This window comes from Lemur catta, chromosome 9 (assembly GCF_020740605.2).
Source record: "Lemur catta isolate mLemCat1 chromosome 9, mLemCat1.pri, whole genome shotgun sequence".
NCBI classification, from domain to species: Eukaryota; Metazoa; Chordata; class Mammalia; order Primates; family Lemuridae; genus Lemur; species Lemur catta.
This window is the reverse complement of record NC_059136.1, coordinates 26,028,341-26,053,189: the sequence shown is the minus strand read 5'-3', so window position 1 is coordinate 26,053,189 and position 24,849 is coordinate 26,028,341. Positions and strand designations below refer to the sequence as shown.

Genomic DNA, 24,849 nt, shown 5'->3' with positions numbered 1-24,849 from the left:
ATATTTAAAATGGCTATATTGAGGGCAGTGTACTTGTATATATTAGGTCTTCTACAATGTTTTCTTTATTAATGGCAAGAAAAGAACCCTCCAATGAAAGCTATATAGTAACATGAGCACTATTTTATGTTTGAATGTGAGCACTAAATTTTGTAGTTTGAAATCTGCTGAAACAAAAGCAGCAGGAGCTGGTTATTCCACCAGGGTGTCCAAGGTGGCTCACGCTGCAGAAGGCAGCGCTCCCAGGGAGCCCTTGTCACTCCCACCTGCCTGCCTCACCTCCCGCCCTTCCTGCCAGCCATCAAGGTCCTTCCGCCCCGTCCAGCCCAGCACTGCCACCTGTTCCATGTCTAACCCTGTGCTGAGGCCCCGGGTACTAGCGGGCGGTAGAGTGTTCTTGTTCCCTGATGGACCCCCCCCAACACTCTGGCACCCACTTCCTGGCATTTAATTGGTGGTGGTCCTGGGCTGGGGGCAGTGACGTGGCAGCTGAGTGCACGTCGGTCTGCTGAGGACTCAGCAATGACAGCAGCTGGGCCCTCCCTCCTGGGCCCACCCTCAACATCTCACCACAAGTACCCCCGTCAGAAAGTTTCTGGGCAGAAAACTCAAGGCAAAGAGTTTGCCCAGAAAACAAGCCCAAGAGGCCCTGGAGGACAAGGGCTCCCCTCACCAGGAAGGACGCCAGGAGCAAGAGCGGACACGCTGTGAGGGTGCCAGCCCCGACAGAGCAAGCCAATGCTAGGATGGATGCTGTGCACCAAAAAGTGGTGTAAAAACCTTCCTGCTCATGGTTGCCTATTCTTTTAACAACCCTTCAAAAATGCAAAAATTGGCAGGGCGAGGTAGCTCACTCCCGTAATCCTAGCACTCTGGGAGGCAGAGGCGGGAGGATCACTTGAGCTCAGGAGTTCAAAACCAGCCTGAGCAAGAGCGAGACCCTGTCTCTACTAAAAATAGAAAACTCAGTCGGACGTAGTAATGCACACCTATAGTCCCAGCTACTTGGGAGGCTGAGGCAAGAGGATCCCTTGAGCCCAGGAGTTGGAGGTTGCAGTGAGCTATGATGACACCGCTGCGCTCTACCCAGGGTGACAGAGTGAGACTCTGTCTCAAATAAAAAAAGGGGGGGGTGGGCAAAAAAAAAAAAAAATCATTCTCAGCTTTCGGTGGCACCAAAGAAGGCTGTGGGCTGACACGGCCACGGCCGACCGTGCCAGCCTGGCCTCTGTCTGTGAGCTGTGTGACCAATGAGGGGTTTCAGACATTTCCAAGGGAATATTAAGAGTATGTACAAAGCTCACAGCAAATTCTCAAACTGTAGATTCAAGTCCTGGGGGAGGGATATTTAAGTCCTTCCTCATACTTTGAAAAACCAAAAGCCCCCTATGATCAAGCTCTCTGAAAGGCAGGGACAGGCACATAACCGAGGCTCCTCCTGTCTCAAGGAGCCTATCTGAGGCGCCACAAAGCCTGGCAGATCAGCTCCTACGATGGATGTGGCACTTCTGCGGTGGCCGCGCTCAGGCGGAACAGCCCTCAGTCAGACGTGGTCTACTCACTGGGGGGGCCCAGGACAGTCTCAAGGTGATAACCAACCACACACTGCCCAGTGCTTGGCTAACGCCTGGCCAGCAGCAACCCTGCAGCAGGGGAGCGGCAGGCTGACTGCGCCAAGTGCCCATGAACTGATGCCGAGTGGCCCCTGTGTGTCCCCCACTGCAGCGGCTTCCAGGGGCCCTCCGCACACCACTCCTCCCCACGGTAGCCCTGGTTATCTCAGTCCCACTCAGATCTCCTCTTCTAGCCCCCAAGCTCCAGTGCCACAACACTCCATGCCTCCCCAAAGTGCCCTGGCCTTGGCACTTAACTGCTACTTCTGCCCAGATCTTATCTGAATGGGACTTCCTTTGGGAGGCCCAGGCCGACTACCCAGACCCTGCACCCCAACACCTGGGGCTCTTTCCTTCCCAGCGCCCAACACAGCACGGAGTCTTGCCAGTTCCCCGCTTAACCTCCTGTCTGTCCTCCCAGGAGCCCATTCTGTGCTGCTCACACCCGACCCACATGACGACCACAGTCCAGTGTGCGGACAGCACTGCACACGGGACTCTATCCAAAGGGGACCCCCTGTGCTTACCTGGATGCCTGCGTGACTACACAGGTAGAAGTCAAACTCAGTCGGGTGGGTGATTTTCGTGTCCACAGTCGTGCCCGCTGGAATGTTTCCACTTTTCCCAACCTTTGGCAACATAGGTATCTTGTTAGACACAGCCAGGGACCAGTGAGGCAAAGCAAGCTAGCAAATTGACAAGCACCCTGCCGGCATGGCCGGAGGCTAACATGTTTTGAAACTTTTAAATTGGCTAATACACTTGCTCAGTTGTATAGTGTTAAAATAAAATGTAACACGTGTTCACAACCCAAGTTAAATTAGTTAACCTCCCATTTGGGCTGGGTTACTTTTCACATCTCACGCAGGCGTGGGAATTAAGTGCAGCCCTTTACCCTAAGGGTTCTTCAGTGTGTGGGTGCTATTTTTATTTGAGGTCAAATTGAAAAGTGTGACTGACATACAAATCTAAAGCCAAACTGGGGGTTGGGCACCTCTGAGCACAAACACACCAGTGTCCAGGCCGGAGGAGCCAGGATGCTCTCAGAGCTGTCAGGAGTTTCTAGGCTTTGCTCACAGCCACCACCCGAGCAGGGCAGCTTCAAGAGAGACCGCCCAGGAGGCTGGAGTGCGGGTAATGAACGTAACGCTGAAACAAGGTAACTACTCGTTTACAAGCTTGGCTCAGAAAGTCGGCAAAGAGCAGCAGGGTCACAGCAGCAGCACAGCGTCCACACCCCACAGGGCCTGCCCCCAGCCAGGCAGTGAGCCCTGATGGATTTCAAGGTGCATAATATTTCAAATATCCATTAAAAAAAGAATCTCCAGTATACCCCCCCTTGTGGCTTTAGGTTTATTATTTTACTTCTTGTCAACCTTTCTTTTTAAAGCTTAAGATTTTTTTAAAGAGATAAAATATTTGAAAATAGCGGTTCCCTTTGTCTCTCTTCTAGATCCTGTCCTCCCTCTCCCCTTCCCTGGTGCAATCGCAAATGTAGGCTTTATTCTTCCTACGCATACTTCTATATTTTTGCGACATAGTCAAGTATCCATTAGCACTGTATTTTATTGCTTTGTAGATTTTAAAACTTATATATGTATCACATTTACATATTCTGCTACTTGCTTTTTTTGTTCAATATTATAATTTTGAGATGTATCCATTTGATAGTTTATTAATTTTCATTGCTGTATTGTCTGAAATGTACAGACATTTTCTCCTGTCTGTGGACAGATGATTCTCAGTTTTCATTTTAATTTATTTGAAATTTTAAATTTACTTTTATTTATTTTTTAAGACAGGGTCTCAATATGTTGTGCGGGCTGGTCTCAAACTCTTGGGCTCTAGTGATCCTCCTGCCTCAGGCTCCTGTGTTGCTGGGATTGTAGACATGAGCCACCGCATCCAACCCATACATGTCCTCATATACACATCTCCTTGAATACAGGCAGGCTTAGTGTCTCCAGAGTAGATTCCTAGAACCGCCAAACTGCATTCCAAGTCGGTAATCAGTCTGTATTCCCCTTGACAGCATATAAGAGTTTTCTTCATAATAATGCATCTACTCTGTGACAAGGACCAGGCTAAGTGCTGCGCATGCGCTCACACGCTCACGTGGCTAATCCTCTCAACATCCTTCCGCAGGCGGTACAGGAGGCAGCTCTGGGCTCAGGGGCAGCTCAAGGTCAAGTGCCGGAACATTCAGGGGCTGGGTTTAGGCCCCAGTGGTCTGCTCCAGACCCTGCAGCCCTAACCACAACACAGCATCTACCGTCCCCGCCAACACTTGGTACTACAGGCTCACCTCACAACGTCAGGTGACACTCTCCCCTCTTTCCCGCTCTCTAAAACTTCATACAACATTATTCCTCCAAGATTTGGTGAGACTTAGCTGTGAAGACCTCTGCATTACCCTCGTAAAATAAGCTCAGTAACCCACCCCCTGCCCCCTCGCCTGTTCTCTGCCACACTTTAGGGTTGTTTCTTGAAGGTTTGGTAAAGCTTGCCTATAAAACTCTCTGTGTCTAATACCTTGTGAGTTGGGAGTCCCTTTTTTATTATAAAAATGATTATTGGATTATCCTTTTGAGCTGATTTTGGTAATTTTGGTATTTATGTAATTCCACAAACATCTGTTTGTATATATTTAAGTTTCCGGGTTTATTGGCATAAAATTGTTAACAATAGCCCATTATGATTTACACAGTGATACCTTTTCTGTAGTTAGAGTTCCTTTTTTGCTCCTAATATTGATGTAAGTGTTCCCTTTTTTTTTCCTTGTTGAGTCTTGCTAGGTTGATGTATTTTCAAAGTAGGTTTTGATTTTGTTAATCTACTCTGCTGCTGCTTCATTCTCTGCTTCGGTATTTTCCATCCTGGGATAGGGACGTGGGGTGTGTGGTGATTGCAGGTGACTTTGGAGCCTCCTTGCCCCAGTCCACAAGCTCCCAGGGCCTGAGGGCTCTTCTTTCCATCCTCCCGGGGTCTTTACTTAGGCTTATTTTATCATTGTCATTTTTGTTTTACAGCACTGTTTTAACTGCACTGCATGAAGTTGATATGACGTCCTTTTGCTTTTGTTCAGTTCTAAGAACTCTGCAGTTTCTATTTTTGTTACATGTTTGATGCATGAGCTACTTAGAAGTGGACTGCAAATTTCCAGCATTCGTAAACTTTGTTTTTACTGCTGATTTAAAATTTAATTGCATAATGATCAAAAAATATGGTTTATAAAAGGCTGAAGTCTGAAAATCTCCGACTGCCTTTGTCCTGGTAAGAGGCCAACTGTTAGAATCCTTCCACGTGAGCTCAGCCGTCTGCAGGCAGCATTCTTGTTTTTGTTGTTTTAAATGTGAACCAAAATTTTATCTGTTCGTTTCTTGCATTCGAATTACTCTTCAATGGCATCATTAGCCTAAGAATTTTTGCCAGTCCTTAATTACTACACAGCTGCAGACAACTATTCTATAGGTTTTTCCCTCGGTCAGTTTTACACAGGTTTACCTACTTACCCTGGTTTCTTGTCATCAACCTTAATTACGTTGATTTGGTGTTCACCACAAAGGGTCTCCATTGATGTGACATACACATGCTCATCACAGTCAGATGCAAACAAACAGAGAATGGGCTTGGCGTGTGTCCAAGGCATTAGCAGCTTCACGAATTCCACGCACAGGGCCACTGTGATGAGGGCAGCCTTTAGCACCTCTTGTGAAACAGCACTGACACCCACTGCACCCCCAGCAGCACAGTCTTCCTCGGCCATGGCAGTGGATTATGGGTGAAGCGGAATCTTGAATGCACCTGAGCCTGAGCCTGAGCCTGAGCCTCATCTTTTTCCAAAGAGACAGGGTCTTGCTCTGTCACCCAGGCTGGAGTGCAGTGGCACAATCACAGCATCGAAGCTCACTGCAACCTCAAACTCCTGGGCTCAAGCAATCCTCCTGCTTCCACCTCCCAAGTAGCTGGTGTGACTACAGGCACACCTGGCTAACTTAAAAAAAAATTTTTTAGAGACAGGGTGTTGCTATGTTGCTCAGGCTGGTCTCGAGCTCCTGGCCTCAAGCGATTTTTCCATTTTAGTCTCCGAGCAGCTGAGACTATAGGTGAAAGCCACTGTGCCCGGCTTGTAGGCAGGATTCTAACTATTAGCTCTGGCTTGTTCGTTTAACCCTTCCAATTTTTGGTTTTTACTCATGTTTGCCTGTTTCCACTTCTGACAGAGGTATATTGAAATATCCCTCTTTGATGGTGGGTTTGCAAATTTCTCCTTAAAATTCTGTTAGTTTTTGCTTTATTTTTATTTCTTTATATAATTTTAGGTAACGGTGTTAGGTACACTCAAGTTCCTAGTTGCTGTATCCTCTTGGTGAATCACTTGTGACAAAGTATCCCCTTTTCTTGTGACAACACTTGACTTCTGTTTGCCTTCTGCTCACACAGGCAGCACCCCCTGTGCTCTGACACTCGGGGTTACTCTCCCTCTGTGCTGAGTGGACACCAACCCGGTGACTTCTGGCCCTTCTGTGTCCAGTTCCGGGGCTGCCAGTTGTGAATGTAAGGTCTCTTCTTTCTGGGCAGGGTCTCTTTTCTTAGGTGGCTACTTTGATGTTGTGCAGCTTAGGACAATCTAGATGTGGATTTATTTTTACTTATCCTGTCAGGAACATGGAAGACACTTTTAATCCGAGGACTCCTGTCTTTCTTCAGCTGTGGAGAATTCTCAGCTGTCTTGTCTACAAACCTTGTCCCTTCCCATTCTCCTGCTCCTCCCAGAGCACCTGTGAGAGGAACCTGCCACCTCTTGCCTCCTCTCCGCTCTGCTGAACAAACTCTCAGCACCACCTTCTCGCTAGCCAGGCTGACCTCCTGGGGGTCCCAGCTCACTCTACTCTGACCATCTTTGGGACTGCAGAGTCCCCTGCCACGCATTCTAACTGGTTCTTTTTCAGAGCCGCCTCTTTGTGTAATTTATCAGAAAAATGACATCTCACCTGGACTTGTCCCAGACCTACAGGACTTAGCAATTAAGATTTCTCACCAAATCGAGAAGAGCCCTTCTCTGGTACCTAAGGCTCGGTCCCCATGAAGTCCCTTGGAGGACAGTCTCCCAAGAACCTGGGACACGGCACCGAGTAGCCAGCAGGTTCGAGAGAGTGTGGCTCAGGGTGCAGGGCTGAGGGAGAGGGGCCCCTGGACTCTGAAATAACCGTGTCCAGCAGGAACGTGCACTGTGTGTGAGTCACGGGAAACTCACCCGCTCGTTCTTGTCGGTGCAGAAGAGCCTGGTGTGGTGCCTCTTCTGCACCACGATGAACGTGATCCCTGGCTGGTAGTCCTTCTCTAGCTTGATACAGGCCTCGCGGATGGCCAGTAACTCGTGGTGGAGAACCTAAGGGAAAGGAGGGGAGAAGAAACATGTTTACGGATTATGTTTTATGTTAGCAATGGGCCTAATTAAATGCTGGGTTACAATGTCTCGAAAATATGTCTTGGGTCTGGGTTCAGAAAACCCAGTTGTGGTGATTCCCACCGAGTGTGTCTGTTCACATGTGCTGAGAACAGAGAAAGGCAGAAACCTCCCCTCTTACGGGGAGGCCTGTGGTGCAGGGTGAGAGGGCTGGGAGCTCAGGGGAGGGAGAACATTTCCCACTGGAGGGAGCCCAGAAGGTTCTGCGAAGAGGCAGCCGGGACGCTGGACTGAGAAGGTGCAGCACAGCAGCTGCCCCAGAAACACAGGCTCTGGCCAGGAAACGCCAGCCGCTCAGGGAGCGTCCATTCTGCTCTCCCAGGAGACCACAGGCCTCAGGAGTCCCAGCCGCTGCTCCCATCGGCCCAGGAAGGCCGATGTGCGTGGGCCTTGGCCTGGGCCATCCAGCCTGGTGGTCAGGGCGGGCCAGTGCTCAAACACCTGGGCTGCAGCCTCACCAGGTATGGCCTGTGGCTTACTTCTACCCTCCCTGCTAACGCCTCCTGGGGGTACCTGGTGGGGAAGTGGAGCGAGGCAGAGGAGGAGGCAGCCTTGGCCGCTGGGGAGGGCATTCTGGGCACCAATGGCCCAAGTTCCAGGCCAGGATGGCTTTATGACTGCCCACAGGTCACTGTGACCTGAAAGTGGCACCAGTGCTTTTAACCAAACAGAACAAAGAAATCCCCTCCCCCCTTACTCGCCCCATATCTGTGATGACTCCTCTGCCCTCCCAGACATGGCAGTAACCCACATGTGGCCCGCCACTCTCTCCACATCCAACAGTGGCCACACCCAGCTAGCCCCACACAACAACCCTCATCCCGCTGCCCTGCACGCGCCCTTCAGCCTGCACCTCACACTGCAGACAGGTGTCAACCACCCACAAGGCAAAGCCCGGACTTTTGGAGAGTGCCCGGACAGCCGCTGCCTGTGGGCCGTTGGCCAGATGCAGAGCTCTCTCCCTCGCCTCTTGGTCCCCAAGCACACACCCATCTCTCCACCTCTTCCTCTGTCCTGCCTCAGCATGGCGGGCCCGACTCGTGCCAGTGTCCAGACACCCCATCTCCCGTCTCCTCCTGACCCACCTTCCACACCGTGACCAGATCAACTGTGGGGCAGAAAGTAAATCGCGTCATTTGTTTCACTGGTCAACCAGGGAAGCGGTTCTGTGCACGGTGGGAATTAAAGACACTGGAGAAGCAGGGGAGAGGGGGCTCAATGAGGCGCCCACCTGCTGGAACTGGCCCTCAGAGACTCCATCGCGGTAGAAGATGATGCGAGTGGGCTTGAAGCGCGTGGACTTGTAGAACTGGATGAGCAGCTCGCGGACCATGGCGGCCAGGTCCTGGATGATCTCCTGCCTGTGCTGCTGCACACGCACGGTGGCGCAGTAGCGGTTGGGGTGGGCGTCCATGCTGCCCACCACCTGCAGGACACAACAAGAGCACGGTCAAGAGCTCCCGAAAGCTCCCCGTTCCGGGCGTGTGCTGCGGCAGGGTCGGACACGAGCACCTCCACCCTGGACTGGGCACAGGTGCCACAGCTGGCTGTGAGCTCACCTTTCTGCTCTCTGTTGAGTGTCTGGCAGGAGTGTTTATAAATATGTTTTAAGGCATATAAGTTTGTCCCAAGGTGTGTAATAAAAAACATTATTCAGAACCTTACTCTGCTTGTGATCAGATGTGGTTGAATTAATCAGTCCAAAGAAAGCAGCTGGTGACAGTGTCCCTAGCGTTTTCAAGGCACATCCCTCTTCCAAAGAAGCCATTTGCACATCCACACGCAGTACCCCAGAATTTTGGTCCCTAGCAAATGGCAGAGCAGCCCAGAGGCAAGCTGGTCTTGCATACAGTTGCCTGAAGGTGCCAACTAGGGAGAACAAAGAGCGGACTGCGGTCCCTTTGTCAGGGGACTGGGCCGTGAGGCCTGGCCAGACCCTCCCTGAGCCTTTCCACCTCCTGGCTGGGAGGAAGGCGAATTCCCCAAAGTTTGAAAAACACTGAGGGGACAAACCTCCTTTTGTGTCACTGAAAAATAGAAACTAATTCTTGGCTATCTGCCTTCTTTGGAAATCCTTACAGAACACCTTTCCCCCCAACCTAATTCTCCCACATGTTCTATACCCTTGGTCCTGCCTTGGGCTATAACATTTTTCTCTCAAACCAAGAGAAAAATAAATAGATTCTGAAATGTTTCGAGTTGGGATAAACAGAAAAACATTAACATAAACAGAAACCTGCTCCTAGTGATCGAGAAATGTGGGGATAGGGAAAAACACAGATTTCTCTGTTCCTGAAAACTCGAATAAACCAGGCTAAGCCTTTAAAACCAGGGACATGGTTCGATGCTACATGTTTGTGCAGAAAAGCAAAAGCCACCAGGGACCCGGTGAGGTGAGGCAGGAACAGGACAAGGGCACCAGCCCTGTGAGCCGCAGGACACCCCCACTGCAGGACCTGGCGGGCTGCTCGGAGCCTGTGTCCTCACCTGCACCCCAGCACACGGCTCGGCCTGGGAGCCCTACGCGCTGCTCTTCGCTGATCAAATGAGGAAAGGCCTGGAAGATGTTCAGTGGATCGAGAGATGCTGTGTGCATAGGAAGTGGTGAGGCTGAGACTGTTGGGCCAAGTGGCAGGAATTACTTTACGTGACACTAATTTACTGGAGGAAGTGTGGCCTTTGAATAACACCAAAGCACCTGTCATGTGTTGGTTTTCCTCCACCCAGGGCAGCTCAACTGGCTCCTGCATGCCCCAGATAGATTATCTCGCCCCACATTCCCTCCGGACTAATCAAAAATAACGTGAACAGTTTCTGAGAATCTACTGTGTGCCAGGCACTACGCCAGGAGCTCAACTACAACACTTCATAATAGGAGGTCAATATTCACTTCCTCATTTTACATGAAAGTTCACAGATGTTAAGCGAGATTGCCCAAGTGAAACGGCGGAAAATATGGCTCAAGCCTGTCTGAGGTTCAGGGCTGAGCCCACAGCCAATGTTTTCACGCTTAGTGCAGGGTGCTGGGGGGTCCCCACACCCAAGGCTGTCACTAGCCCTACAGGCCCCCTCGAGCAGGGGCTTTGGGTTCCAGTTTGTGCTCAGGCTTCTCTCTGAGGCACTTCTGCCCGGGAGGCCAGGGAATCCCAGAAGGCACTCGTGGGGACAGGCCCCGGGTGGTTCAGACAGATCACTGGAATAAAAGCCCAACACTTCCATCCCACCACATGGCTCTGTCACCACACAACACCACGGTCTCCAGTCAGAGACAACTGTGAGTTAACATCCTTTGCTCTCTGCATTCCAAAGTTTAAAAACCAGACTATTAAGCATGCGTGGTTTGGTTCTGTCCTTTTAAATAAAAGGGCACGATGACAATTACGCTGCCCCCTCTAGAGAACAATCACCCTGTGCCTTTCCAGTAAGTGAACAGAGGGCCAGGTGCAAAGCGCCGTGTGCATCGCCGCAACCACCACCCTGAGTCCCAGCGGTGGCCACACTCCCACCTCACCACGCTCACAAAAGCAAAACTCGGAACAGCGCTCCACTTGAAGCCAGCTCACACGCTTTTAAAATGATGGCCTGGGGAGGTGGGAGGAGGGGACAGGTGAAAACCTACCTTATACCTAACGGGTACAACGAACACTATCTGGGTGATGGGCACACTTTTAACTCGACTCAAGCATTACAAGAATGACCCATGTAGCCAAAAACATTTGTACTCCTGTAATACTCTGGGGGGGAAAAAAAAAAAAAAAGATGGTTTGGTTGGGTGCAGTGGCTCACACCTGTAATGCCAGCCCTTTACAAGGCCGAGGAGGCAGGATCCCTTGAGGCCAGGAGTGCAAGACCAGTCTGGGCAACACAGCAAGACCCCATCTCTACAAAAAATTTATATTAAAAAAAATTAGCCAGGAATGGTGGTGCATGCCTGTAGTCCTAGCTACCCAGAAGAGTGACGTGGGGAGGATCACTTGAGCCCAGGAGTTAGAGGCTGCTGTGAGCTATGATCACACCACTACACTCCAGCCTGGGTGACAGAGCAAGACCTTGTTTCAAAACAATAAAAAATAAAAATAAAAATACGGTTAATAACAACAGTTACCTTTAGGAGACTGGAAATAGGGTAGAGAAAGAAGGGTGGACTTTTAACTTTACTGTTTATGTTACATTTAATATATTGTAACAAAAAACAAAATATTAGAATGAGGCCCAGAATCTGCCCCTGCAGGCCAAGAAGCTATCAGGTATCACCTGCGTGCAGGTCAGACTGCCCCTCCCAGCAGGCTGTCCATGCTGGCAGATTCGGTGGGGTCTGGTGCTGTGCTTTGGGACAGTGTTCATGTACCAACTCACTGCTTCCTAGGACTTATTTTATGCCACATCTAGTGTCCTCTCCACACCTATGTGCCAGGACGCCCTGACTGCCCTGGCTGCACTTTAGAAGCTTCATTTCATGCCGTTCAGGAAGGAACCCCCAGCCCTATTCCTGCAGCGGGAGCTCGGGAGGGCTGCAGGTCCAGCACAGAGCAGCACGGCACCCAGAGGACCCAGGAGAAAGCGGGCACTCACGGCAGCGATTGAAGGCTTCTTCCCATCCCCAGCAGGTGGGTGAGTGACATCTGCTCCCAGGAAGATGACGGGCTGCTGGAACACCGGAGGCCTGCAGGGAGAAGCGCTGTCAGAAGCCAAGAAGGGCCACAGCCTGGACCTCTGATGACAGCAGGTGCCATCGTCACCTTTTGGGGTGTTAAGTGTATTGTGGTCATATTTTTGAAAAGAATCCTATGCTGGGCATGACGCTCATGCCCCAGCGCCTAGCAATTTGGGAGGCTGAGGTGGGATCACTTGAGGCCATCAGTTTGAGGCCACAGTGAGCCACTGCATTCCAGCCTGGTGACAGTCCAAGACCCTGTCTCAAGAAGAAAGGTAAAAAGAAAGAAAAAAGAATCTTTACCTTTTTACAGTAATATATAAAGTCTCACAGACTAAACGATACAAGGTCTGAAATCTGTTTCAGAATACTGCAGGTTTGGGGGCCTGCGTGGAACGTACCCCAGGCCAGACAGCCGGGGCTGAAGGCTGCCAAGGCCGGGGTTCAGGCCCGTGAGGGTTCGCTGTTCCAGACGTTCTACCTTTGTAAATACCTGAATATTTCCAAAGTAAAAAAATTACCCCAAAAAGTCCCATGGTCTGTTACTCGACCTCCAGATCGCAGCTGTGCTCGATGATACTCCTGGTTTCTCAGCCTCGGCATACCGGGGCCGGGTCATTCTTTGTTGGGGGAAAAGTCTTTAATGGCATCTTTGGCCTCTACCCACTAGTGCCTATAGCACCCCCCAAGTCCTGACACCCCCAAATGTCCCTAGACATTGCCACACATTCCCTGGGGGCAAAATCACCCCTGTTGAGAACCTTCCTTGCTGAGTGTCCTAGTGCCACTTCCTGAGATGGCAGCACTCACAGTCGGGGGCCCCCACCGCCGTGTGTTCCACAGCTCTCCCTGCACCTCCCTTTCTCTTCTGAGAAACAGAGACGACGACAGCACCTCCCTCTGGGGGTGCTTGTGAGGGCGGAATGTCCGCCAAGAACTACCCCAGGGCCTGGCCACAGACACACACGCACCACTGCCGCTGTGGTTACCACGCTTGTTCTACCCGCCTGCCAGCCCCTGCCCCTCGTGGGCCCCGAGTCCTCCCCCTGCCCTGCGGAGTGTGGTCACGGGCAGGTGTCTGCATGGACTTAACACCTGCCACCTTCCTGTAATTTTTCCCAACTGGCCAGTCCCACTTCTACCCTTTGGTGCCTAAAGAAATTTTGTTCTTCTGCATGAAGGACTGGGGTTATTGCCAGGAACTGGGAGATACTGCCACTCCTGGAAAGAGACAAAGACAGCCAAGAAGAGGATTCTCTGCGACTGAATGGGTCGAGAGTTTGGTTCCTCTGAATACCAAGACCAGCTGATGAGACGATCGGGTTCCAGGGCTGGCTCAGGACCTCAGCACACAGGGACTCGAGAGCCTCTCCCAGCCTTCCAGATGCTGCTCCAGAAGTGCACAGAATCCCTACCCAGGGCCCTGGATGCGGGGCCGCGCCTCCCCTCACCCCTCGGTGCTCCTGCTCAGCCCAGAGCAGCACCGAGGTGTCGTGTCCCAGGACGTGATCCCTGCTGTGTCCCTTCGAGGTGCCCTTCTTTCCTTCATGGTACCTTCTGCTCCTGAGGCAACCCTGTGCACCCTGAAAAGCTGGTGACCTGCCAGCAGGTGGGTAAGAAGAGCGAGTTTTAGGGGCACCGTGAAGTTGGGCACTCACACCTACAAGTGTCTCAGGGCCTGTGGCCAGAACCTGGAGGGGACTAGGGAGGGAACTGCCACGAGTGATGTCCCAGGCTCCCAACGAGGACCACTCATGCCATGCAGCAGCTGTGGAGAAGGTGCCACACCCATTTCCCAACTGCGTCAGGGTCAGGAAGGATGTCTCCACTTCTGGTCACCTTCACAGGTGGAATCAACTGGTAAACTGTGCCTATTTCTGGAAGCAGGACTCACCTAACAGTATTTCTATGTAAGGGCCTAATTCAGGTGCCGCCATGACAAAAGCTGAGCACTGCGTCTCTCCACTCAAGGTACCATCACTCTGCAGCTGCCTGGGCTGCCAGGAGGGCCTGGCGGGGGGTCCCGGCAGCAAGGCTCACCTTGGCCCTGGGAAGTGCCCTTGGTAGGATTCCCATCGGACAGCAGCGCTGGGGATGCCTTTAACCTGCTCTGGGTGCAAGCGCCATCCCACTATGCTCCTTTTGGGGGTGCCCCGGCAGAGTGGAGGCAGGAAGGGAAGAGTTTTGTGTTCACTTCATGCGTGCAATCTGCGCGTCAGTTCCACAAAAAGCAGAATCCCCAGCATGGCTCCAACCACAGCTGGGGGCTCCGGCTGGGGGTGCCCCCCACACCTCAGGCAGCGGCTTGCTACTTCCTCCCCTGGCAGCACTTTGCAGGTACCTGAGTACTTCCTACGTCATCACTGTCACCACTGTCACTGTGTAGAGGTCAAAGGCCCAGAGAAGATGAGCCCCCGCACTGCGTCTCAGTCCTATGAGCCACCCTCTGAAGCCGTCAGACCGGAGGCTCTCCCCGTCCCCCCACCCGCATCCTGACTCACAGGCACAGGTGTGACTCACTCCCTGCCTACGCATCCCCCTCACCCCCAAGCCTGCCGTAAGGCAAAGCTCCTGCGTCAACAGAACCCACTGCTGCCCCCGTCTGCGCCCAGACCCCTTCTGGTCAGACTTCACACTGCCACGGCAACAAGGTCACCGATGACCTCCACATCACCCAGACCAACGGTCAGGCCTCACACCTGGCCACACCTGGCTTGCCAGCATCTCGTGACACAGGACACGCTTCCCTCAGTGCCCAGGACCCTCCGCTGAACTCTTCCCCTTGGCGTCTCCTTCTGCTCCACACTCCGGCAGCTGCCACTGCGGGGTCTTGTACGACTGTGCCCTCTGCCTGGGGTCTCTTCCCACAGGCGTCTGTCTACATGCTTGCTCCCTAGGAACCTGCACTGTGCACACGTGCCACCTTCTCAGGGGACCCTCACCCCACTGAGCTCCTGCCCCCTCCCCCACATCGCGGCTGTGCACCTGTGAAGTCTTGTGTCGTGTATCACATTTATGAACATCTTGCTGGGGTCCCTCCACCAGAGGACTTAGGTCTCTGTGCTCACAGCCTGTGGCCCAAGTTGCTTGCACACAGTTCGCACTCAGTAAACAGAGCCTGGTGACAGGCAAAACAGCACTTCCAGCTCCTGGCCAGCTCCTGGCAAACCCTCATCTATCCCCATGAACTCGTGTGAGTGAAATTATCCCTCATCGTGGAGCCAGTACCCAAGTTCAAACCTGTCTGACTCTAAATCCAGGCTCTTTTCCATGTTATCACAAATTCAATAGCCCCTTTCCAGGTAACGCTGAATTAACAGTGTAACTCGGTGGTTCTCAAAGTGTGGTCCCCTGGTCCAACACACCAGCAGTGCATGGCAACTTGTCAGGAGTGTAGATCCTTGGGACTCAGACACTGTGGGGCAAGCCTGGTGGGTGGTGCTGGTGTGGCACAAGGACACTGAGGTAGCCCAGGTGGCTGGAGTTCTCTGCATACAGGTGCTGCTCGCCAACGGCCATTTTCCCAGCAAAGAAGGTACCCAGCTCACGATGGTTTGACTTAAGGATTTGCAACGCTATGATAGTATGAGAGCCACAGCATCCGTTTGCTCCTTGACGTACGGAGGGTTTATGAGCACATGGCCCCATTGTCGCGCAAGGAGCTCCTTAGATAAGTGAAGCACTGGCCGCCCACCGTACTACCCCTCCCTCACTGACATCTGACTCACTGCCCAGTCTTCGGAGCCTTTGTTTTCACTGCTGTCATCCATGCCTGTTGCTGGCATCTTTGAAAATGTCTGTCATTCTGGAGACCTCTCTGTCTGCCCTGCATCACCGGGTGGTGGTCTTGGAGGAGGAGCAAAAGCTAGCCTTGGCCCTGCCTTTGAACAAGGGGGCCACACACCAGCCCCAGGGGGTGCCTGAGGAAGGTGCAGCTCAGTCACCCCCGTAGGCCTCAGCCCTCTGAGGCGCTCGGCCAACCCTTCCTGCCCTGGTCTGGGACCTGCCACCAGCGTGCTCCTATGAGGAGCTTTTCAGTTCAAAATGCAAAGTCCCAGCACAAAGCAGCATCCATGACCAGACTTGCTTGCGACACGTAGGGGATGCCCTGGTCTATGCAGCAGCTGCTGCCCGAGGGTCGAGGAGGTGAGACAGGGAAGCCCATGTTCTGTCCAGTTGGGTGGGCCCCTTGCTCACTTGCATTTGAGGTGCAGCCCCACGACTCCTGTCCTGAGACCACTGGCCCTGGCACTGGGGAGGAGTCTCTTCTCCTCTAGCCCTGTCGTGGTCCTCATCCCTGTCTGGACACCTGGCCACAGATCAACCACAAGCAGACGCCCTGGTCCCCGTGGGCAGCCAGGCTGCGCCTAACTTCCTTGCCCTGCTGCCTGTGTGCTGCGCCCCCTCCCACCTGGAATTGCAGTGGAAGGGCCAGTCTTACCTGCCCTGGGGCAGCAGGATGTTGTTGACACCTCCCAGCTTGACGTTGATCTTTAAGCAGAGGTTGGACAGGGTCTGCGGCGTGGTCCTCTGCACGTTCTTCATCTGCACACACTGCGTGGCCATCCCCAGCACTGTGTCTCCCACACGCTTGACCTCGGCTGTGGGACAGGAAGGGCGCACGTGTAACAGCTTTTGCTAGCACCCCATCCTCAGCTGACCCCAAGTGGTAGCTGTCACCAGGCCCCTGCTGCCCACCTGAAATGCATGCCAGCGTGCAACCACGCCACCACCTTGGGCTTCTTCCGTCCCCCTCTAGCTGCGATCAGACCCGGAGGGGGTCCCTGGCCAAGCTACCTGGAGTCCTGCCTCCGCACTGCCATGCCTCACTCAGGAGGGGACCCTGGGCAAGGGGATCTCACTCCTCTCATTTATGAATGAGACCATTTCAGTGACATACCCAGGGCCCCAGCAGGGATGGGCAGAGCCCAGCCAGAGCAGAGGACTCGGCATTCCTGAGCAGGAATGACACCTCCTATCCCAGAGCTCATGGCTACAAGCAAATGCTCCAGTAGTTAAAAATAAAAACACTGGCATCCTTAAAATCCTTGGCAAATGCAAACCCAACATCAAAGAGCTGTGTGTGCCACCCCTCTATTCCTGGAGTCTTTCGTGAAGCAACTGGTCAACGGCTCACTGGGCAGCTCTGTGGAAACAGTGACTCCTAGCACAACACTAACAGGATGCAAAAGCCACTGGCTTTCTCTTTCCTTCTTTTTATGGATGTTGAACTTGGAGGGGAGAAGTGTGGCCTCTACGTGTCCGTAATCCATCACTGGTTAGACGGGAGATCATGTGGGCAACACCACCATGTCCTAGATGCTTCCCTCTGCCCCACGGCCCCCAACACCACAGGCTTTAGTTCCGACACCCCTCCACCAGCACCTCTGGGCTCCTCCCCTGCTTTCGGCAGATTTCAAAGAGCTCTCACCTCACCGTGTGGGAATCACCTGTCTGCACATCTCTCCCTGCTACACTGGGAGCTCCCGGAACAAAGAGGCTGGGTCTGACTTATCTCTGTACTCTCCGGGGTGGGTGCAGGACATTTCAGCTGGATTAATGTGCACTGCCCTTTGGCATAAAAGACTTGGACCAGTGACTCTTGCGTGGTGTGGTAGACAAGACGCCTACACATGCCCTGGGCTCTGTGCCCGAGGGTCCCGTCACTATGGCCCCAGACCAGACAACGAGGGAGGCCCTGAACACGGGCTTGGCAGTGACCAGACACCACCTCTTCTTTCTCAGCCCACGAATGCACCCGAAACAAGCATCTCCTCAGTGCAGCAGAAACACAAGGGGCCTCAAGTTGCAAGGGATACCCACGGAGACGCGAGAGCTCCCACAGCTGACAGGACTGCGGACGCCTACCGTACACAGGGGTTTTGCCGGGCAGGATGACCACCACCAGCTGCAGGCCAGCATACGTGTTCTTCAGGTGCCGGAACATGGGCTCGACGCTGTCTGCGCCCTGGGCGTACTTGCAGAAGCACGGCTGGCCCTGGATGGGCATGCCCGCGTCCCTCGAGATCTTCCGCAGCTGCTCGGTGAAGGACCTGCAGGACGAGGTTCACGTCACTAAAACACACGGCAAATGGCAGAGAATTCAGGCCAACCCGAGGCCCTAAATAAAAGGCACAATTTTTATAAAGCTAAAAGCACTTTTATTGAGGTCAGTATCGAAGTTGTTATTAAGTCCTATAGAAAGCCGGAAATCAAAGCTGCATCTCCTAAATCACACTAGCTCATCAGAAAGGTTCAACATGCTCAACGTATACAAGCAAGTTTACTGAAGGTCACCTGAGGCTACTCTGCCATGACAAAACAGCAGACTTCAAATCAGGTTCATGTTGCCTCAGTGGCCGTGACACTCCCTGCACACAGTGACAAGATGCTGTCCTTGTAAAGCAAGGCACAGAGCAGCTGCCACCCGCCCAGCAGCCTGAGCTGCCCCTCACTCGAGTTCTGGCGCAGAACAAGGCCAGGCATCGTCAGGGAGGGAGGGAAGTGCTAGCTAGCTGTCCCTCTGGAATTTTCCCCAGTTGTTCCACTGGGCACAGCTTGGACTTGGATGACATAATCATGAGCAAAAACAAAACAGCCCACAGCTAGAGTAACACCAGCAGCTAGCAGCGGCCGGCCTTGTGAAGCCTGGGGTGGGGTAGAGAGACAGATCAACGGCTTCTATTTTAAGCTGAAAAATAAAAATCATGTCACTTTCTACAATAAGGATGAGGCCACTGTGACCCATTCTAGCCAGTTAGTGTTCAATTTCCCATACACTGGAACAGTTAAAGAAGTATGCGTGTGTGCGTCTGCACTTTTAGTTCTAGCTGAAAGCAGAAGGAAAGGCCCACGGACAGAAGACAGGGCGGGAGAGACCCAGTGTTCAGCTACTTCAACTTTGTTTCCCAAACCCTCTCTGTGCTTCCAGCTCCTCTGCCAGCGGCGTGGACAGGGCAGCGCCACAAGTCAGCTGGGAGAGCTGCCGCCTTCAGAATCAGCCCTTGCTGGAATGGCCAAGTACCAGCTCCACCTCACAGGCCCTGGGGTCCTCCCTCCTACCTGCTGCCCCCAGAAAGTGGGAAGCAAAAGCTTTATGTTCCCTTAGAAGTTTGTTTGGCACAAAATCATGAGCCACACTGCTGTGTGATTCCTGCCCTGGGGCAGGCCCGGTCAGTCCCACACCCCCTGACCCTGCCGAGGGAGCCATGCGAGTGTCTGGGTGAGGACAGCCCCCTTCATGGCACTCGCTGTTCCTGGGGGGCTGACCCCCAACCTGAGCTACCTGGGCAGGTGGCAGGGGCGGGCACCAAAGCTCTGTCTCTCCGCCTATTTTAATTACTCCCCTTGTCTGGGGAGGGAAGAAACTACTCCCATCCCCCCACCTCTATCTGCCCATCTCTTCCCCATCCTGTCTTCAGAGCCTCCTTCTCACTTAACTTACACAAATACAAAGCTAGAGCGTTTTTTTAAAAGAATGTACTTCACTGAAGCTGATTTTCTCTTTTGCCTCTACGTTTCAACTCCTCCCTCAGACCCTGGTTTGCTTTGCGCGTAGTCCACGCAGCTTCTCTGCGCTCCTTCCTGCGGGGGCCGGGGTGAGGGGCACAGGTGTCCTCGTGCCCTGCCTGCCTGGCCTGATCTTTGACAGGAGAAGGCTGAGGGGTCTGACATCAGAAACCCACCCACCCCAAGGGCCACTCTTCCAAGGGGTCAGTCGCCTGCTCCCCCCACAGAGGCCAGGCTGGCCACACGGGTGGGCTTACTTCAGATGGACCTCCGTGCACTGGCGCTGCGGGGCGAAGCACGCGATGGCCCACACCTTGATCTCAATGCCCGTGTGGAACTGCTTGTTCCTCATGTCCCAGACGCCCTGGACAGGGGTGGCAATCGCTTTATTCTGAAATGGTAAAAAGTTCAGAGTAAGAAAAAATGGGAAACATATTTCTCTAACCCTGGACTTGGTCCCCCTCACTGTTGGTTCCCGACCAACAATGGCTCCTTCTTAAGAGCAAGAACTACACCTTTGTGCTGTCTCCCGTGTCGGCCTGCGCCGTACACGTTTGCAGGACAGGCGGGGGGTGGACGGTAGAGGGTAGACAGAGGGCTGGGTGGAGGCTGGCCAGGCAGAGAAAGGCGGGCGTGCAGGGGCCAGGCCAGCAAGGCAGGGAGGCCTGAGCTCCACTCTACCTGCAGTAGCCTGGAGAACAGGAGCACCTTGCAATGCTACAGGAAGGCTTTCTGTTCTAGAAAATGCTTTCCCTTATTTTCATCCAGTGGGCCATGAGGCCAGCGAGGACTAAGCCCACAGCTGTGTCCACTCGGCATGCCACTGCCTGCCGCTATGCGAGAAACAGAAGCTGCTCCCACTTGAAAAGGGAAACACGAAGCCGTGCATCTGCCTGGTTTTGCCATCTCTCAACTAGAAAGGACCAGCCCCCAACGTCGTCACATGAGGACTGTCTGAATGGCCTTCGTGTGATTCCCAAAGAGAAGGACTGGGTCAGAAAGGGCTGGGCCAGGCCGGGGCAGAGGGGCCGCTGCAACCCTAGGCTGGTGGGCACTGTTGGAGAACACAGCCATGCCTGAAGTGCTATCATTTACTCTGTGGAGGCTTTTTTTTTTTTAAACACAATCTTCTTACAAAAGAAATAAAAGCTTGTAAAATCAGATGCATTATAAAGACGAGTGCTTTTGTTTGCTGTGCTTTTATAACTGCTGCCTGCTCCCACCATCCTCCTCCTACACAAGACACCCACCACGGACAGCCCGGGGCTCCAGCCTGGAGACACATACGTGGTTTCAACAGAAACCCGCCCTTCCTACAGATGTCCTTCTCAACCTCGGTGCTACTGCCCCCGAGGCTGGGGGATTCTGGTCGCAGGGCTGCCCTGGGCACTGTGGGCTCTCTGTCCGTCCCGCCCACCCGGAGCTGTGATGATGAAAAATGTCTCCAGACACTGCTAGACGTGCCCCGGGGGGCAAAAGCACCCCAGCTGAGAACTCCGGCTACACACATCGCTTTGCTGAGGGGATATTTAATTTCTTGCTCTAACAGTGGACCAGGGGTAGGTAGGGCAGGGGATGGGTAGTATTTCTTCCCATTAAAATGTTTCAAGGAGCTGGAAAACTGTGTCCCTTTGGAAATATTATAAGCTCTCTTAATCCCTACAATTCCAAGATTTTTGCAAGGTTGGATTACATGAGCTCTGTTGTTTTCCAGATGGCTCTATCTTTGCTAAGAGGCAGAAAGCTGAGGGAACAGACAGAGCAGGGCCGTGACAGACGGCTGGGCTTGAAGCTCCACCTCAGGGGCCGCAGGCCTCTTACCGTGCAGGGTGCCTCCCTGCTTACTCCTGAGAGGGAAGCCCTCGCTCTTCCCCCTGGGGTTGCAGGGGAGTTGGCAGATGCCGTGTTTACAGTGTCTGGGGCCCGAGGGGAGGACATGCGAGCTTTGGAGGGGCCAAAGGGCCTTGCTCAGAACCCTCCTACAGAGACCTGGGCAGTCACCTCCTGCCCACCAACAGGGACACAGGCCCCATGCGTGGACGGCTGAGCAAGTCACAAAGGGACTCCCATCTCACAGCAGCACGGATGGACCAGCAAGGTCTCAGTGAGCTCCAGAAGGAAATATTAAGTAAGAGGAAAGCGAGGCACAGAAGTATATTTAATATACTATTATTTGAACAAAAATGGGTGAAAGAATATGTGGATAATCCCTGGGCGATTTTACAAAGGAGAAAGATAACATCAACTGCTTCCTCAGAGGGCAACTAGGAGCTGGGAAAAAAGACATTTTTTCCTAGAATTCTTTTATACATTCGAAAACGATTAAAAAACAACTTATAAAACAAGAAAAAAAACCACAAAAAGAATAAAAGCCTGCTCCAGGTCTCAAAGACTACAGTAAAACTTCACTAGGTAAGAAGGGGGTCGAGTCAGGTGGAATCCTTCCACCGACACGGCTCATGAGCAAAGGCCCATCCCAAGGCCCCCCAGAGAGCCCCAGCCCTCGGCCCCCAGCCCGGCGAGCTGAGCTCTGCGCCCGAGGGCCTGCCCAGGAGGGAGTGGGAGGGGACAGTGCTCGAGCACTGCCACGCTCAGCAGTCCCGACACCTTTGGTTACCCACTGATGGAAACTAGAGGTAAAACTGGTAGAAACAAAACACAGAAAAATCCTAACTGCCATGTTTGCTACCAAATACCCACCAAGCATAAGTTAAAGAATAGAAAAACAGGACAGGCTTCTGGGAAGTAGGTCAACACTGGTAGAGTGCCCACCACATGAAGAATGCTGCTTTCTAAACTTTGATAGGATAATAAGGATTAACTTTTGAAAACATTAAGGATAACTCTGAAAAACTCTGAAAACGACCAAGCAAAGTCATTCCTCTGTGACGTCCTAGGTTCGGCCTACAGTGGGAAGAATCCCCTGCACACGGTCTGCACCGTGGGGGATGGCTCAGGACCGACAGGGCTGCCGGGAGACGCGCACCCAACACCCACAAGCCCGCCAGCGGCCTGCACGTACCCTGCCCCCGTACAGGATGGAGGGCGGCTGTAGGACCCGCCCAGTCACATCCGTCATCTCATCTTTGACCATGATTCCAAATTCACGCACGTATGGGTCTGTGTTGAAACTTGCACTTCGCATCTGGAAAAGGGAAAAAGCAGCAGAGTCAGATGGGGTCTTTGTTCTTTCCAGCAGCTACGTGTGTCCAACGCATGGGTCCCCACCCCAGGGCCGACACTCACCAATTTGCTAATCTCTTCTTGTCGATCGGGCGCCGACCTAGCAGTCGCTCTGATCATGGTTGAAGTCTGATTGTCCGTCAATTTTTTAATACACCTCTGTCCCGCCACTATGTTACAGACCTGTGAAGATGCAGATATGTGTCAGCACCGCACGGGGCACAACCAGTGGCCAGTGGCTGGCAGGAGGCTCTGAGTCAGAGTGTGAGGGCGGGCACCCTGGCATGCCTGGAACCAGTTCCTCTTCCTCGTCCATGGGCTGTGAAGTGCCCACAAACACCAGGGTGTTCCATGGCCTTCCGGTGCCTAGCCTGCCAGGTGGGCAGGGCAGTCCCGACAACAGTCTCTGGACTCTCTCTGTCCTCAAAGGATGTGAGCGTGAAATAGGTGAGCACGAAACTGGCTGCAGGTGCAAAGAGGGCGAGGGCTCTACCAGAATGATTAGAAAAGGTCTGAGAACCTAAAACACTGAAGGAAAGGAATCAAATGCATTGCCTGATTTCAATGTTTGATCTTTTCCCAAGGCACGCATTTTTTCAAACAGTCTTAACGTTAGACAAAAAGTGAATGAAGAAACAGTGTGTTTATTGAGCACTTATTTCCTCTTACCAGGGAACTGCTGGGCATATTATACACAATCTCAATCCATCCTCATACTAATCCTATAAGACAGCTACGAATCCCATTTTAGTAAAGGCAAAATTGAGGCTTGACAAATCCATTAATGCACGCAAGGTCCTATAGCAGCAGAGGTGGCAACTGTACCTGACCGGGGCGTGGCTGTTCTCCAGGCAGCGTGGCCCCGGCCCCAGGGCTCCCAGCCCTGCAGGCACAAAGGAAGAGGGCTACTTGCCTCCAAGGGAAGGTAGGTGTGTTTCTGCTCCTGTCCGACTTGTAAACATGGGAGGTGGGGGTAGCGCAGAACCAGCTTGTGCCTGTCCTTGAAGTACTGGGCCACCGTGCACTCTACCGTCTGTCCGCTCTCCTGCTGCAGCGGGAACCTGGGAGCAGAGAGGCAGCTCAGGCCAAGAACTTCCCAGGGCTCCGTGGGAACAGACCACCAGTGCCCACACGCTGCACCCAGGGCTGCTCTTAGGTGTACTTGCATTTTCAGGGTGGTGTATGGGGAGCAAACATTCAAAGCCCTTCCCGGGAGTGAAAACCAAATCACATCTTTTGGATTATCTGGAATATTCCCGAGACCCTAAATTCTTGTTTTGTCTCTGGAGGTGGGAAATAAAAAACACCTACACGTATATAACACACAATAATCATAAATTACCCACCACACCTACAGTGTACGTAAAGGACTCAGGACAAACGAAGACAAATCCAGGAAGCCAGGCCCGTGCATCTTCCAGCAGACCACAGTGACCCTGAAAGGTCATGTATGTGCCAAGGGCTCCAAGTGCCCAGAGGACCCCATGTGGGGCGTGGGGACCAAGTCTATCACTTCCCCCCAAAAGGAACAAGTATATAAGACATCACAGCATTCCTGCAGCCAGGCTAATGACTACGTGCGCCTGGATACCACACCGTGTTCTCGACGCCACACGCAGCAGAAGGCAGAGGCACCCAGCGGATCAGCCAGGGGGTGGGGGGTGGGGCAGCGGCCTCCACTGATGCTCAGCTCTCCTCGCAACACCCCCCAGCACCAAGGATGGGACAACACACACAAAAGACCCTTCTCTCACCTGTGAGCTTTAGGAAGGAAACACAATAGGGGCCCCTGTCCTCCCCGCCCACCACATGGGTGGAATTTCATTATTTGAGTTTATTTTATTAGGCGAAGTTTGAAATCTACTGAGCCATATAAGGTATAGTTTTGGCATTTAAGAATAGAATGAGATGATCCCTTCCAGCAGAATCATTGCTCCAGCGTTTGGAAACCTGAGAGACAGTGACAGCCTGAGCCGACAGAGTATGAAAGCAAGCCGGTTTACGTTTGGTGGCTGGCGGGCCGGCGGGTCACGTTGCAGACACGGTACTTCCTCTTCATCTGCCCACAGTGCGTTATCTCCACCTTTAGACCTGGTGACACAGAAGGGCAGGCCTCAGTGTGCGGGCTCACCCCGAGCCTGAAGGGCGAACTCCGCTCTCACGGGCCCCTGGCTACAGACCCGAGTCACACGGGGGCTGGAGCAGCTGCAGGGCTCCCCGAGGAGGGCTGACAGCCCGGCCCCCATTGCCACCACGGCAGGACCCATCTCACCTACAGGGATGCCTTTCGCCTGAGAAACAGCTGAAACTCTAAACTTTTGGCCAAGGCCACAAGAGTGAAGATACGGTGTCCACACACACAGGAGACCACTCGGGGCTCAGCTGATGAGTGCGGGTGCCCACCCCAAGGTGTTCTGTGC

General features: G+C 52.9%; 1 protein-coding gene across 3 annotated transcripts in view; it reads right to left on the bottom strand.

Annotated features, from left to right (window-relative positions):
* The window catches only part of AGO2 (argonaute RISC catalytic component 2), a 113,451-nt gene that overhangs the window by 12,772 nt on the left and 75,830 nt on the right, over positions 1-24,849 (bottom strand). For all 3 annotated transcript variants that reach the window (XM_045560805.1, XM_045560807.1, XM_045560806.1), the window contains exons 7-17: positions 24,433-24,520; positions 23,343-23,490; positions 22,493-22,612; positions 22,269-22,391; positions 19,504-19,637; positions 17,606-17,790; positions 16,179-16,338; positions 11,656-11,746; positions 8,315-8,509; positions 6,871-7,005; positions 2,141-2,242 (exon numbers count right to left, since the gene is read on the bottom strand). In XM_045560805.1, coding sequence (XP_045416761.1) covers positions 2,141-2,242; positions 6,871-7,005; positions 8,315-8,509; positions 11,656-11,746; positions 16,179-16,338; positions 17,606-17,790; positions 19,504-19,637; positions 22,269-22,391; positions 22,493-22,612; positions 23,343-23,490; positions 24,433-24,520 — 1,481 coding nt within the window. The remainder of the gene's footprint in view (positions 1-2,140; positions 2,243-6,870; positions 7,006-8,314; positions 8,510-11,655; positions 11,747-16,178; positions 16,339-17,605; positions 17,791-19,503; positions 19,638-22,268; positions 22,392-22,492; positions 22,613-23,342; positions 23,491-24,432; positions 24,521-24,849) is intronic.